Raw genomic sequence first — 15,610 nt, forward strand, 5'->3', positions numbered from 1 at the left:
TCTGGTTTTTGCGGTCTAATAATGCCATTAAAGGTATGAGATGAAATATTGTTTGAGATGTCTTCAATGCCAATGGTCCAGAACTGGTTTTTAGGAGTAGAAAAAAGAACATTTAAAATCAGCACGTTTTAATAACATTGAAGCATTCATATTGACTTAAATATTTTGTTCATATAAAAACGTGTGTAGAGCACAGTGGTACAGTACATGTAGGCTATGTTATGAAAAAAGTATCCATCGCTGCTGTAATTTTAAGGAAAAAAAATATATCTATATATTTCCTATCTATCCCTTGCTGCCACTGAAAATAAAATAAAAAAATAAAATAAAATAAATTCCCTACCGACCCTCACCTCAACTGACAACCAACAGGAACCAAACTTATATTTTTTTTAGGCCTAATGGCACTTTCTTACTCAAACTAATTTTAGCCCAAAGTCTTTGTTGACTCAGCAGATTTGGGAGTGTCAGCGACTCAGCACAGCACCGACAGTTCGCATAGCTAATCTTGTAGTGTGAGATTTAGTCTGTTGCCTCTCAATCAAGATGCAGACCAGTGCGTCTGGATGTCAGCACTATTTCAAACGTGTTTTTATTTCCAGAGATGGACAATAACACATTTCTGACCGAGACTGGCAATAGCCAATGACAGTTGGGCTTGAGCAAACAAAAGCAAATGGGAACTAAGCAGCATGCTATCTCTGTATCTATGTTTGGTATTGTACTATCCTCAACAATAGCATACATTCTCCACATCTGAGAGTTGCAAGGCTCTGCAATTGAACGCCATGAACATAGATGATTTGTGTCGCATGTGATGCAACGTTTTATCAATTGCATGATCTCTACCCCTAGCTTGCCTCCATGTTTGTCTGCACTTACAACAGACTAAGAATCCAAGCAGTCTAAAGATCTGCTAAAGTCCATTGTTTACTGTGAAATCCTTGATGTTTCTAGTCTGTTAGGATGTTGAAAGTCGTAGTGGCAGATGCACTCATGCTTCTACACACTACGCATACTAATTTGACCAATTACATCATGTCAATAATCAGGCTGTCAAAATAATAGCTAAGGCCCAGAATGACTTTTTGACTTTCTGTGTTTTTATGTGGGATAGGTAAACACAGTTCTCGTTCACTACTGTAACGATTACAATGCACTCCACGTGATTAGGGGTGGGAATCGCTGAGTAGCTCACGATACGATATGGTCACGATACTTGGCCCTCGATAACGATATTATCACGATACAGCGATTCTGCGATAATCGATATATTGGAAGACGATACATCACGATACCTGTGTAACTGAAGAGAAAAAAATACCCCTAAAAGGCAAGAAGCAGGTATTATGTATTTATTAGCAGAATTGACATGAACTCTCTCAGAGTTCACTCACTCACTCATAACATTTTCGATACCACGGAGGAAAAGTTACACATTAAGTCTTTTTATTATTATTATTAAAACAAGAAAACCTATATAACCTACCTACCTATATAATTTCTAAAAGTAGATATTAATGAGCAAACATTTCCATTCATGTAGCCTACAGTATTTATGTTTCAACTACAAACATAAATAAACGTCAACTTGAAACTATGTTTCAACTACCACACACAGCATAATATATATATTTTTAAAATAAACATATCGATATTTGGTGCCAGTGTATCGATAACGTATCGCAAGTGGAAATATCGCGATACCGTGAGTATCGATATTTTGTCCCACCCCTACACGTGATCTCCCTCTACTTGTTCTTTGAGAAGGTTTCTTCTCCGCCAGTCAGGCTTCTTCAGATTATGTGACTAGGATCATTGCCACAGGTAGTTGTGATGTGAATCATCATACAGCCTTGAGGCGCTACACTGTGAAGGTTAGACTTTTGAAGAGGGGAAGAATACAGCAACACAGGAGATGATACTAAGCCATATACGATTGACTTTTTTACATCTTATTTCTTGACTCATTGCCCTGCTGTTATGTGTTTTGGGCTTTTGTTCTTGTTGAAAAAATAAAAAATAAAACGCCCTACACCGTTGTGCCACGCAATGATTTCAAAATTCTCCGGCTCTAGACATTTTTCACAACTCTGACCTAACAAGGTGGAGAAATTCTACGAATTTGTAAAATAGTTTAAGTTGAGGGTAGGTAAAGCTCATCATTGTTTACATTGGAACAATTGCAAATGGTGCACAGTTAATGAGTTGCTCCTGTCCAGTTCCCCCCATTAACTTCCATGGTAGAATTGGACCGGACGTAACTCACGAAAAGCGCACCATCTGCATTTTTACAGAGGGCGACAGGGCAATGATGGCGTACATAACTGAACGATGTTTCCCCACGTTATTCTGTCCATCTTACAACCTACACTCCCTTTGAAATGTTTTGAAGCCACCTGATATCTGCTTTTCTAGCATGAACCGTAATTACATCTGTTTTGAAATAAAAAAATATATATATTGTAAAGCTGAGCATCATGATTTGCAGAGTAAATTTTGCCCTAGAGGCAATTTCACACTAGATTTGTAATTTAGGCTTAATGTTATGTCTAGGATTTCCATCATACTTTGATAGAATAGGCTTTTTAAACAACCAGGGCAAACATTTTTTCTTTTGTTTTCCTGCGCCCCCCCCCCTCGGCTTTTTAACACCAGTCTTTCAGACTGCTTGTGCTCACAGCCCGTCAGATTTTACAGCAGCCGTTTTGAGTGACTAGACAAAGTAGAATGCGGGTTGGACTGAGCTTGTGGGTTTGTGACCCGCGGTGCGTCTGTTCCAGGACTTGGCTTGGTCGCCTGCCCAGGAGAGCACTCAGAATGGAGAATCACTTCTCCATTCTTCAAATTGTACAGGACATCATTCATTTTCACTTTTTTCATTTTCACCGTCTTTCAAACTTGGAACCTGGAGTAAATTCATAGCTATCGCCTACCACACTTGACTGGATAAGTAAGGGTATGAAGCGTTATGATCATCATCACACGCTCTCTAAATCACAGTCTCAATGTTTGACCTCTGACCCCTCCCTCCTTCCGGCTAAAAGTGAAACCTTCACCTCTGCCAAACCTGGGAGGCCAGGACCTCTCTGGATGGACGGCTACTTGAGCTTGCACAGCGCTCTCAGCAGCCTCATTACTGCAGTCATTTGGTCAGCTCCAGTACCGTAGATGTTCCCATGTGCTATTGGATTTCTACACTGCAGGTGATCTTCAGGTCAGTAGCAAAAGGTGCAGGTTGTCTTTACAGTGAGTAGGAGTGGATGCATAGGCTGACTTCAATACTAGTGTAATTTTCCTGCTCATCGATACTGTGACTGGGAAAGTGACAGTCATTCAGAATCAGCCAGGCAATTTGGATCCTTGTTGGTTGTATTTATTGAACACGTCTCGAGGGGAGTTCTGACAGCTCTGCCATACTTGATTGTATCTGCTGCACCTCTCTATCAGTCTTGCCAAATAAATCTCTTGACTCAACAACACTACAGTACATTCAGTTAGGGGCTTCATGGCTCTTTCTGTAAAGTGGTCAAAAGTGAGCTGAAGGCAAAGCGGTGATTGTGGGCACTCTTTGGTCAGTCTGCTCACTCTGGAATATCACCTCAAGGTTTCCTAGGTTCCTGAAGCCCCAGCAGCACAGCTCACCACCACCCAGAAGAACGGCCGTTCCGACTCTCCCTCCAAGCCGACCGTGGATTCCGACGGCACCGACAACAAAACTCCCATCGTTCAAGCAGAAAACAGACACAAAAGCATCCACCCTTTTGCTCTCGCTCGGTTGTTGAGACGAAGATGTTTCCGCCTGCGGGGCCTTTGCGAGTGAGAGAGCCAGCAGATAAAACGTGCAGCGATAATGAAGGCAGCAGTGGCCCAGGTCTGTGTGTTTATTTCTGGGGCTGAGGAAGGGCGCGCAGCCCCGCCGGCACACCGCTGCCGAAGCTGAGCCCCAGTGTGAGATGGCGGCGGCGCAGTAGAGGATGCTCCGTTTGGAGGGATATTGATTTCCTCTGCGATCTGCGTGTATTTTTGGGAGGCCTGTGTGCCGGGATGGCCTCTGCCCCGTGACTCACTGATGGAGACTGCTTGGTGGAGCGCCGGCCTCGGGCTCTGCCGGGTGCCTCCGAGGAATAGCACTGCCCCCCCCCCCCTCTCTCTCCCCCCCCCCCCTCTATGGGAAGGGGCAGAGGGTAGAGGGCACCAGCATGCTTAAGCAAATCTGCCGCTGTTGTTCTCCCTGCTCACTGCATGCTCTCACCTTAGAAGCAGCGGCGCAGCTCGAGTCGGGGAGGGGGGGGGGGGGGGGGGGGGGGGGGTGATGGTGTGAATATGTAAAACGGCGAAAATGTGAATTCCCATGTACTTGTTATTGGTTCTCTTTTTTTTCCCTCAAACCACAATCAACCATTTTGTACTTGGAAATGTGCCTGTGTGAAGCATCTCAGAGATGGTCAGGGCATTTACAAAGCACAGCTGCGATCTGGCTTCTTTCTTGTTGTGGTGTGTGTGTGCGTGTGCGTGCGTGTGTGCGTGTGTGTGTGTGTGTGTGATTGACGATCCGTCCAATAGCGAGTGAACATACGCTTAGCGGAGCCGCTCGCTGTGCTAACGCGGCTGTCACATCACGTCTAGCCGCTCCTAATTCTCCGTCTGTGTTCTTAGCGTAGCTGTGTGCACTCGAGTCGTTTGCCAGGTTAAGTTAGCGTTCTGTCAAGACACGGAGATCTAGAAGTCATTCTGAATCTGCAATGTAAATGACGCTGGAAACTTTATTAATTGTGCGCCGCCGACTTCTGTCGATGAGACTTTGGTGCCGGGGCTGGAGGCCTCGAGATGAGCTGTTCATTTACTTCCACTTAACACCCCGCCCCACCCCACCCCACCCCGCCTCCCTTCCCTCCCCTGGCGGTTGTGGCAACCAGAAGGAAACGCAGGAAAAATATAAACTGTTATTGTTCAAATGTTTGTTTGCAAAGAACTTTCATCTTGTAAGGCAGCCCACCCTCCACAGGATTTGAAATCAGCGGGGCTTTGCTTTCATGTCCGTCCCCAGACACTCGCATCCTTTTGTATGGCAAGCTCAATGAATATTCAACGCTTTCTCCTTGGGGCTTGTGTACAATGAAAGAGTCAACGTCATGAGAGTTTCTTTGCAGGCCCCCCCTCCCCTCACCCCCTCCTCCTCTCACCTCACCTCCTCTGTTTGAAATAGACACACCCCCTCCTCCTCTCACCTCCTGTTTGAAATAGACACACCCCCTCCTCTCACCTCCTCTGTTTGAAATAGACACACCCCCTCCTCTCACCTCCTGTTTGAAATAGACACACCCCCTCCTCTCACCTCCTCTGTTTGAAATAGACACACCCCCTCCTCTCACCTCCTGTTTGAAATAGACACACCCCCTCCTCTCACCTCCTCTGTTTGAAATAGACACACCCCCTCCTCTCACCTCCTCTGTTTGAAATAGACACACCCCCTCCTCTCACCTCCTGTTTGAAATAGACACACCCCCTCCTCTCACCTCCTGTTTGAAATAGACACACCCCCTCCTCTCACCTCCTCTGTTTGAAATAGACACCCCCCCTCCTCTCACCTCCTGTTTGAAATAGACACACCCCCTCCTCTCACCTCCTCTGTTTGAAATAGACACACCCCCTCCTCCTCTCACCTCACCTCCTCTGTTTGAAATAGACACACCCCCTCCTCTCACCTCACCTCCTCTGTTTGAAATAGACACCCCCCCTCCTCTCACCTCCTGTTTGAAATAGACACACCCCCTCCTCTCACCTCACCTCCTCTGTTTGAAATAGACACCCCCCTCCTCTCACCTCCTGTTTGAAATAGACACACCCCCTCCTCCTCTCACCTCCTGTTTGAAATAGACACACCCCCTCCTCTCACCTCCTGTTTGAAATAGACACACCCCCTCCTCTCACCTCCTGTTTGAAATAGACACCCCCCCTCCTCTCACCTCACCTCCTCTGTTTGAAATAGACACCCCCCCTCCTCTCACCTCACCTCCTCTGTTTGAAATAGTCACACCCCCTCCTCTCACCTCCTCTGTTTGAAATAGACACACCCCCTCCTCTTACCTCCTCTGTTTGAAATAGTCACACCCCCTCCTCTCACCTCCTCTGTTTGAAATAGTCACACCCCCTCCTCTCACCTCCTGTTTGAAATAGACACACCCCCTCCTCTCACCTCCTGTTTGAAATAGACACCCCCCCTCCTCTCACCTCACCTCCTCTGTTTGAAATAGACACCCCCCCTCCTCTCACCTCCTCTGTTTGAAATAGACACACCCCCTCTCACCTCCTGTTTGAAATAGACACACCCCCTCTCACCTCCTCTGTTTGAAATAGACACCCCCTCCTCTTACCTCCTCTGTTTGAAATAGTCACACCCCCTCCTCTCACCTCCTCTGTTTGAAATAGACACACCCCCTCTCACCTCCTCTGTTTGAAATAGACACACCCCCTCCTCTCACCTCCTCTGTTTGAAATAGACACACCCCCTCTCACCTCCTCTGTTTGAAATAGACACACCCCCTCCTCTCACCTCCTCTGTTTGAAATAGACACACCCCCTCTCACCTCCTGTTTGAAATAGACACACCCCCTCCTCTCACCTCCTCTGTTTGAAATAGACACACCCCCTCCTCTCACCTCCTCTGTTTGAAATAGACACAATTGTTGATGTTTGTGTAGCGCCATTATCTTGCGGCTAATGAGAGTTGCAGAAGCTATTTTGCCCAAATTAAATCTTGACGTAACTCAATTTGACAATGAATAACAATTCACAGTATAATTTACAGAGTTCCCTCACGGGTCCTGGAAATCGTTGAAAGTTTGTGAATTTGAGGCCTTCAAAGTTTTTGAAAATAGACATACCGTAAATAGACGGGTCATTGAAAGTGCTTGAATTTCGAGTGGGAATTTACCTTGATTTAAAGGGTAACTTAGGTATTTTTAAGTCCGGACCCTATTTCCCCATGTCTTAGTGTAGGCGTCCCACAATCGATCGGCCAGCAATCGGAATTCCAACGATATTTAGTATGAATATGAGATCTGAGAATGCGTAATAGTCGGCGAGTGCAAAAACCGATGGATGATGCAAAACATGTGAGCCTTTTCCTCTGCGTTCTTTGATAACTAAAGAAACATAGAAAGAGAACTTTGTTTTGTTTGTCTCTCTGAGACATTTTTCCATAACAGCAGAGTTGGTGTCATTGTCGCATGCTAACCAACCTAAAACATGTCGACGGTGTGGAACTATTACAAAGTATGTGAGACAGATGCAACAAATGCCATCTGGAATGTATGCTAGGATAAAACATCTTGTGGGGGAAGCAAGGTAAACATTTCAACAAAAAAAAAAAAATCTGATTTTCCCCCATTTTCTCCCCAATTGTACTTGGCCAATTCCCCCCTGCTGCCCCGGTCGCTGCTCCACCCTCTGCCGATCTGGGGAGAGCCGTAGACTAGCACCATGCTTCCTCCGACACATGCGCAGTTGCCAGCCGCTTCTTTTCACCTGACAGCGGGGAGCTTAACCGGCAGGACGTAGCACGTGGGAGGATCACGCTATTCCCACCGGTTCCTTTCCGCCCCAAACAGGCGCCCTGACCGACCAGAGGAGGCGCTAGTGCTCAACACAACAAATTTAATATGGCACTTGAAGTCGCATCACCCAGTGGAGCATGGCAAGTTCCCTGCTTATTTAATGCATCAATCCATTTCATGCCATGTGCGTTTGTTTACATAATGGTCGTATCTACTATGTTTTGGGGACTTGGTTACACAGCGGTCTCACTGAATACTGAACCTTTTTAAAGTGTCCTCTTTAGTCACTTAGACACTAAAACATGGGAAAATAGGTTGAACAATACAGAAGTTACCCTTTAGAGACGTGCTTATTGTTTATGTTATCTATTGAGACAACTGTTTATTCCGTTACAGGTCAACCAGATCCAGAAGACTGTTATTGACCCTCTGAAAAAGTAAGTGTCCAATCGTCATTCATTCTATTCATATGTTTATTTTTTTGTTAGCCTGCTGCTATGCTTTAAGGGTCAAATAGGGTTTTTGCCGGCAATTCTTGCCATTTGTTTGAATCTGCTTGGAGTAGCAGATGGGTGGGGTTCTCCGCATAGGACCATACAGTGATGATGATCAGAAAGTTCAGAAAATCACAGCAAAGTATTTTAAAGGCAGTTTAGCAGACTGGTTGTGACTTAATTGTCCTGCGGTAAATCCCACCCATGCGGCACAGGCTAAGTCTTTAACGTGACGAAAACATTTATATGATGTTGCATCTGACCCAGCTCTGCTCTTTCAGCTCCAGTCATACAGGTTGTAAAAGTCAGCTAGGGAGTGAACGGTGCTGCTGTGGTGTGCGAGTGTGTCTGGAAGAAAGTTTATTTGGTCCTCATTCCTTATACTCGCCCCCATCTGAGCAGGCAGTGAGTGCTATTCCATTCTCATCTCCCTCCCTCTCTCTCTCTCACACACACACACACACACACACACAAACAGAAAGCAGAGGTACTCGAGGGAGTGTCCGGACAATCCCACCCCGCCTTCCGAAATGCTTGTTAAGGTTGTGCTTCCTCCTCGTGGCTCCTCCCCGGAGGCAGCTTTTTTGGATGGGGGTGTGAGTGACAGATTTAACATATACGCTGTGTAAAGAGAGCACACATGCATCTGTTTCTGTTGAACTTTCTCCCCCGCAGGCCTATTAGTGCCTTTTCTTTTTCCTTCTTTTTTTACAACTACTCTGTATCTCAGGCCCTGAGCTCAGCTCCGTAGTTTGGTGGAGTTGCAGACGTGAATAGGTTGGGCCAGCAGCAGTGTCTTTCTTCTTCGTGTGCTCTGGTGGCGGAGCAATGACAGGATGGAATGGTTCTAATTTCCTCTTCCTGGTGGGCGGCAGGCGGACGTGTGGGCAGGCTCTGAATATGGCAAAGGGCCCAGCTTCCTGGGCCCAGGCCCGGCCTGGATTGGTCGAGGAGGACAACTGTCTCTGGACAGTCCACACACAAACTAAACCCACATTGGACAAATGTGTCTTTTTTGGGGGGGGGGGGGGTACTACTATCTTAACAGGATGGTATTTTAGGCTATAAAGTTAGGCATTCACATGATTCTGAAATAGAGCAGGGGAAGTAAGTACATAAACAACTTTTGAAGCCAAGCTAAACTGACCTCTTGATTTACCTTTTGCTTCCTTAAAAACCCAGACACTTCACTATTCCAGTTCATCAAAGTGTGTTCCATAGAAACCTGAGCCACCAAAGCCACTATACTGCAAAGCCTCCATTAAGATTCCATTAGTCCATGGCTAATTAATATTTGCCATTGTTCACTTGGTTTCAGAATACTCTTCTTGGTGATCTTGTTTAGAGAAGTGTTGAAAAGGGGACTGTTAATGTTAATGGAGAACGTCCTTGATGAAGTGTGTGTGTGTGTGTGTGTGTATGTGTGTGTGTGTGTGTGTGTGTGTGTGTGTGTGTGTGTGTGTGTGTGTGCGCGCGCTTGCATGTGTGTGTGCGTTTGCTCTTTAGTATTTTGTCATCCAGCCTTAGCACACTGGCTGGTGTGGTAAAGTGTATAGTAAACAAACAAAAATACACCCCTCTCTCTCTCTCACTCCCCCTCTGTCTCTCTCTCTCACTCCCCCTCTGTCTCTCTAGGTCTCTCTCTCCTCTGTCTCTCTCTCTCACTCCCCCTCTGTCTCTCTCTCCTCTGTCTTTCTCTCTCACTCCCCCTCTCAGTGTCTCTCTCTCACTCCCCCTCTGTCTCTCTCTCCTCTGTCTCTCTCTCTCACTCCCCCTCTGTCTCTCTAGGTCTCTCTCTCCTCTGTCTCTCTCTCTCACTCCCCCTCTGTCTCTCTCTCCTCTGTCTTTCTCTCTCACTCCCCCTCTCAGTGTCTCTCTCTCACTCCCCCTCTGTCTCTCTCTCCTCTGTCTCTCTCTCAACCTCCCTCTCAGCCTCTCTCTCTCTCTCCTCTGTCTCTCTCTCACTCCCCCTCTCAGCCTCTCTCTCTCTCTCTCCTCTGTCTCTCTCTCACTCCCCCTCTCAGCCTCTCTCTCTCTACTCTGTCTCTCTCTCACTCCCCCTCTCTACTCTGTCGCTCTCTCACTCCCCCTCTCAGTCTCTCTCTCTCTCCTCTGTCTCTCTCTCACCCCCCTCTCTACTCTGTCTCTCTCTCACTTCCCCTCTCTACTCTGTCTCTCTCTCACTCCCCCTCTCAGTCTCTCTCTCTCCTCTGTCTCTCTCTCACTTCCCCCCTCTCCTCTGTCTCTCTCTCACTCCCCCTCTCAGTCTCTCTCTCTCCTCTGTCTCTCTCTCTCTCTCTCACCCCCTCCCTCTCCAGCCGTAAATCTCATCCACTCAGCGGCTGAGCGGGGTCACTGTATGACATCACTGTGTTTGTGTGAGGGGAGGAGGAGTGCGTGGGCATGCAGGCATGTGTGTTATCTGGGCCTCCTAACCTAAGCCTCTCTGCTCCGTGGCTCTCCTCTCCGGGGTGAGACAGAAGCCAGGCCTGTTTGGAGACCTCTGCCCTGGGTTGAGCTGTGGCAGGACAACCACCTTCAGCCCCTCTGAGTCACAGGAAGCCACAGTCCCCCAAAGTGGCTTGTGAGGCCTGGAAGTGGTGGCATTTTTGCCCTCAGCAGTGGAGCTAATGCAAATATTATATTTTTCAATGTATCTTGTTTTATGTCTTTTTGTATTTTTTTCATCCACGTCGTAACATTGTTACTACTCAAGTGTTATTATGACCCCTGGGCTCATAACACTTGTTTGTTGTCAAGTTGTTGCGTTTTTTCCCCCCCAAGCTTATCTGATGGATCGGTATCGAGGTTACGTGAGTCCTCTCGCTTTCGATCAACACAGACACAAAGCGCAAGGCAAGTTGCGGCAGATCAAAACCCTCCTTTTCCTGAGACAAAGAGGTTCTGCTGGCATGAACGTCACACACACACACACACACACACACACTCACACACACACACACACACACACTCACACACACACACACACTCTCACACACACACTCTCTCACACACACACACACTCACACACACACACACACACACACACACACACACTCTCACACACACACACACACTCTCTCACACACACACTCTCACACACACACACACACACACACACACTCTCTCTCACACACACACACACACACACACACACACACACACTCTCACACACACACACACACACACACACACACACACACTCTCACACACACACGGCCCTCCGCTATCCAACCATTTGCACAACAGACGGCAATCATTCTGCATCCACAGCACGCGTACTTGGCGAACCTTGTGTCACGTGACCGTAAGTGGAGGTGGTAATTTCCCTATAAACAATGCCTCTGCTCATATTTTTACTGGTTTGCTGCGGCCATTTTTTGTTGTTGCAGTAGTGAGTTATGTGATGGTGATAGTGGAGTGTGGCAGCCAGCCTCCCAGACTGAGGGTGTCTAGACCAGACTGGGGCTTGGCTGGCGGGTCAGACCGGCCTGTCTGTGGATTGGCAGCCGCTCATAAACACGCTCTCTGGTCCAGAGGCTATTTGTAGCCTGCCTCTTCACCACACCCAGCCTGACCTGTCACAGGGACAGCGGTGTGCCCTTGGCCCCCATGCAGCAACTCAGCCAGCGTCCAGACGAGACAGACCACAAACGCAGACCTTCGCCGGCTGACCGGCAGCTGTCCAGCCACGGCCAAGGACCTCGAGGGAAATGTCCAGCGCCTGGCCTGGTTTTAGACCCAAACTATCATTACACACAGTATGTATAGTGTAGTGACCATCAACCGGGGCGACTGCTGTCGGTGCATTCTCTTACGCGAGAGCCAACGACACAAGAGCTGAGTCACTGTGACTTCCAGCGACCCGGAAACCAGAGAGACGTGAACGTGGTGCCCAAGAACCTCAACTTCCTCCTGGAAGACCTCCAGAAAAGCCTTTTGTGAGAACAGGGACAGGACTTTTGAGATGGATTAACAAGCAATTGAGTTCTTGACATTCTCTTCGTCTCCTCTCAGGGCCAGGAAAGCAGTAGTCCTTAAAAATATCTTCTCCACTGTTGCTGAAACCCCCGTGTAATAGGCTGGTTGCTGACAGCGATAATGTCACTCTGCTGTAACGGACTTGGAGTGAGAGTGACAGCCCATCACGGTGCTGCCTGGTGAGGGGAGTTGCGACGCGGGCGTCGGGTGAAGTGCGCTGGCGAAGGACGCCTGCTGATCAGCCTGGGTGTCGTGTGGAATCGTGGTGTGTTGCCGTGCGTTGTCATCAGCCAATAGAACCGCGTTGGGAGTGCAGTCGTGCCTAGAGGGCACTTACATAATCCCTTGGCACTTGAAGTATGTGTACAGTGGAGAGGCAGATAGTAGACGCGAGGATCCACCCCTGCCGTAAAACTGGGCCAAAGTGGTATGTTATAAATAGCGGTAGAGCGTGGGAGGCGGGGCTGGGCTCAAGTGATGTCACTGAAATGATACAGGGACCACTCCTTGCTCAACTTCCTGTCGGAAACAATCCCTGCTTGTCTTGAGACTGAGCCTGGGTTTGGCGTCACTTTGCTAGCCGCCTCCCCCTGAACCCCCCCCCCCCCCCCCCCTCCCCTCGAGCACTAAGCAGACAGACCTGGAGTCGTGTAGGATTTCACAAGCGATCCGCAGGTCCCCCCGGTGGTTCCACCTGCTACACACACACACAGCAGGGCAGGCAGCGGGGGTTGGCATGGAGAGAGGAGAGTAAACCACAGAGCCCACACACCCGAGTGGCTAATACTGCTGCTAAGAGGCAGAGGCAGATGTGATCAACTATCGTAGTAGTGTGCCTACACACTAAATGAGTCATTGAAAAAAGCCTATGTCTCATTTTTCATTAGCATTGTTTTTGTTGCTGACTCACATGTTCGCAGAGACACCTGTGCGAGTGATCTCGCGGCCTCCTTTTGAGCAGGGCGTTGTAACGGCACCGTGTTTGAGATGTTAGACATTCAGTCAGGGATGAATGGCTTCTCCTCCTCCTGATGCTTCACAGAGTTGCTGTGCTGAGCTGGGAATTTGTTGGTGGCTACAGGGGTTTGAATTCCAGCCTCCACACACACATGTCTTGAGTTATTTGTCTCTTATTTTCTTTGGACTCTAATAAAACGGTGACCGCCACTTTAAAGCAAAAAAGTTAGGCTTGTAATTCTTTGCACAACATATAAATTGGAGCCACATGATATCTATTGTAATTTTTTACCAGCCGTGACAGCGGGGCTGGTATTGTTTTCACCTTGTGAGAGTGTGTGTGTGTGTGTGTGTGTGTGTGTGTGTGTGTGTGTGTGTGTGTGTGTGTGTGTGTGTGTGTGTGTGTGTGTGTGTGTGTGTGTGTGTGTGCGTGCGTGCGTGCGTGCGTGCGTGTGTGTGTCATCGTGGCAAAATGTGGTCCTATTATAGCGAGAACTACCACAGAACAGCGATATTGAGTACTTAGCCAGGTGTTTATATGTCTGCGTCTCTGGACAGATTTTGCGAACGTGATGCCATCAGAAAACCGTGCAAGATGCAGTCACAAAACTTTGCGTGTGTGTAGTTGACATCAAAATGAAGGACAAGTTGGAAAATGGGCGTGATCCGAGCAAGGGGGCCAACCCCCATACACTTTACGCCCCTGGGCTGGCCCCCCCATACACTTTACGCCCCTGGGCTGGCCCCCCCATACACTTTACGCCCCTCGGCTGGCCCCCCCCATACACTTTACGCCCCTGGGCTGGCCCCCCCCATACACCTTACGCCCCTGGGCTGGCCCCCCCCATACACTTTACGCCCCTGGGCTGGCCCCCCCCATACACTTTATGCCCCTGGGCTGGCCCCCCCCATACACCTTACGCCCCTGGGCTGGCCCCCCCCATACACTTTACGCCCCTGGGCTGGCCCCCCCATACACTTTACGCCCCTGGGCTGTTCCCCCCCATACACTTTACGCCCCTGGGCTGGCCCCCCCATACACTTTACGCCCCTGGGCTGGCCCCTCATACACTTTATGCCCCTGGGCTGGCTCCCCCCATACACTTTACGCCCCTGGGCTGGCCCCCCCATACACTACGCCCCTGGGCTGGCCCCCCCATACACTTTACGCCCCTGGGCTGGCCCCCCCATACACTTTACGCCCCTGGGCTGCCCCCCCCCCCATACACTTACGCCCCTGGGCTGGCCCCTCCCCCCATACACTTTACGCCCCTGTGCTGGCCCCTCCCCCCATACACTTTACGCCCCTGGGCTGGCCCCTCCCCCCATACACTTTACGCCCCTGGGCTGGCCCCTCCCCCATACACTTTACGCCCCTGGGCTGGCCCCTCCCCCCATACACTTTACGCCCCTGGGCTGGCCCCTCCCCCATACACTTTACACCCCTAGGCTGGCCCCTCCCCCCATGCACTTTACGCCCCTGGGCTGGCCCCTCCCCCCATACACTTTATAGACCAGACCAGCACATCCGGGTAATTTGCAAAACTTGAAGGCCGTGCCCCTTTTTAGGGGATAACACAAGCCACTCGCGTTGACTTCAATGTAAAATAGCAGTACCCAAAACATCTATAGAAAAATAACAGAATTAATTTCCTTTATAAATGACCCAAAGACACCATGACATGACAATATATTTCAACTCGGCCGGCCATAGAATGCGCAAGATACATCGACACGAGGTACTTGCCTTATATGAACGCTGTATCCAGTTTCCACCAGGTTACATGCATCGTCCACATTGACGGTGTCACGCCTACCCTATCGCAGACCAGTTTTTTGTTTTTTTTATTGTTAGTGAAACTATAACAACACAGCAACTCTTCGGTATATCTCTATCAAATTAAACCGTTTTAAATAGTTTGTTTGAAGTGGTTTCGGCTTCTTCTACCGTCGTTTACTATGGTGGGTTTCCCCTAAAAAGGGGCGCGGCCTTGGAGCTGGACGCTTGAAGACGCGACGCAGTTCTGGTCTATGCCCCTGGGCTGGCCCCTCCCCCCATACACTTTACGCCCCTGGGCTGGCCCCTTCCCCCATACACTTTACGCCCCTGGGCTGGCCCCTCCCCCCATACACTTTACGCCCCTGTGCTGGCCCCTCCCCCCATATACTTTACGCCCCTGGGCTGGCCCCTCCCCCCATACACTTTACGCCCCTGTGCTGGCCCCTCCGCCCATACACTTTACGCCCCTGTGCTGGCCCCTCCCCCCATACACTTTACGCCCCTGGGCTGGCCCCTTCCCCCATACACTTTACGCCCCTGGGCTGGCCCCTCCCCCCATACACTTTACGCCCCTGTGCTGGCCCCTCCCCCCATATACTTTACGCCCCTGGGCTGGCCCCTCCCCCCATACACTTTACGCCCCTGTGCTGGCCCCTCCGCCCATACACTTTACGCCCCTGTGCTGGCCCCTCCCCCCATACACTTTACGCCCCTGGGCTGGCCCCTCCCCCCATACACTTTACCCCCTGGGCTGGCCCCTCCACCCATACACTTTACGCCCCTGGGCTGGCCCCTCCCCCCATACACTTTACGCCCCTGGGCTGGCCCCTCCCCCCATA

General features: G+C 49.4%; 1 protein-coding gene across 1 annotated transcript in view; it reads left to right on the forward strand.

The window, feature by feature from the left end:
* bin3 (bridging integrator 3) overlaps nucleotides 1-15,610 on the forward strand; it is a 43,561-nt gene that overhangs the window by 20,890 nt on the left and 7,061 nt on the right. Inside the window, exon 6 of the mRNA XM_083644160.1 lies at nucleotides 7,956-7,996. Coding sequence (XP_083500286.1) covers nucleotides 7,956-7,996 — 41 coding nt within the window. The remainder of the gene's footprint in view (nucleotides 1-7,955; nucleotides 7,997-15,610) is intronic.

The sequence above is a fragment of the Poromitra crassiceps genome (genome assembly GCF_964638095.1).
Source record: "Poromitra crassiceps genome assembly, chromosome: 10".
Classification (NCBI taxonomy): domain Eukaryota; kingdom Metazoa; phylum Chordata; class Actinopteri; order Beryciformes; family Melamphaidae; genus Poromitra; species Poromitra crassiceps.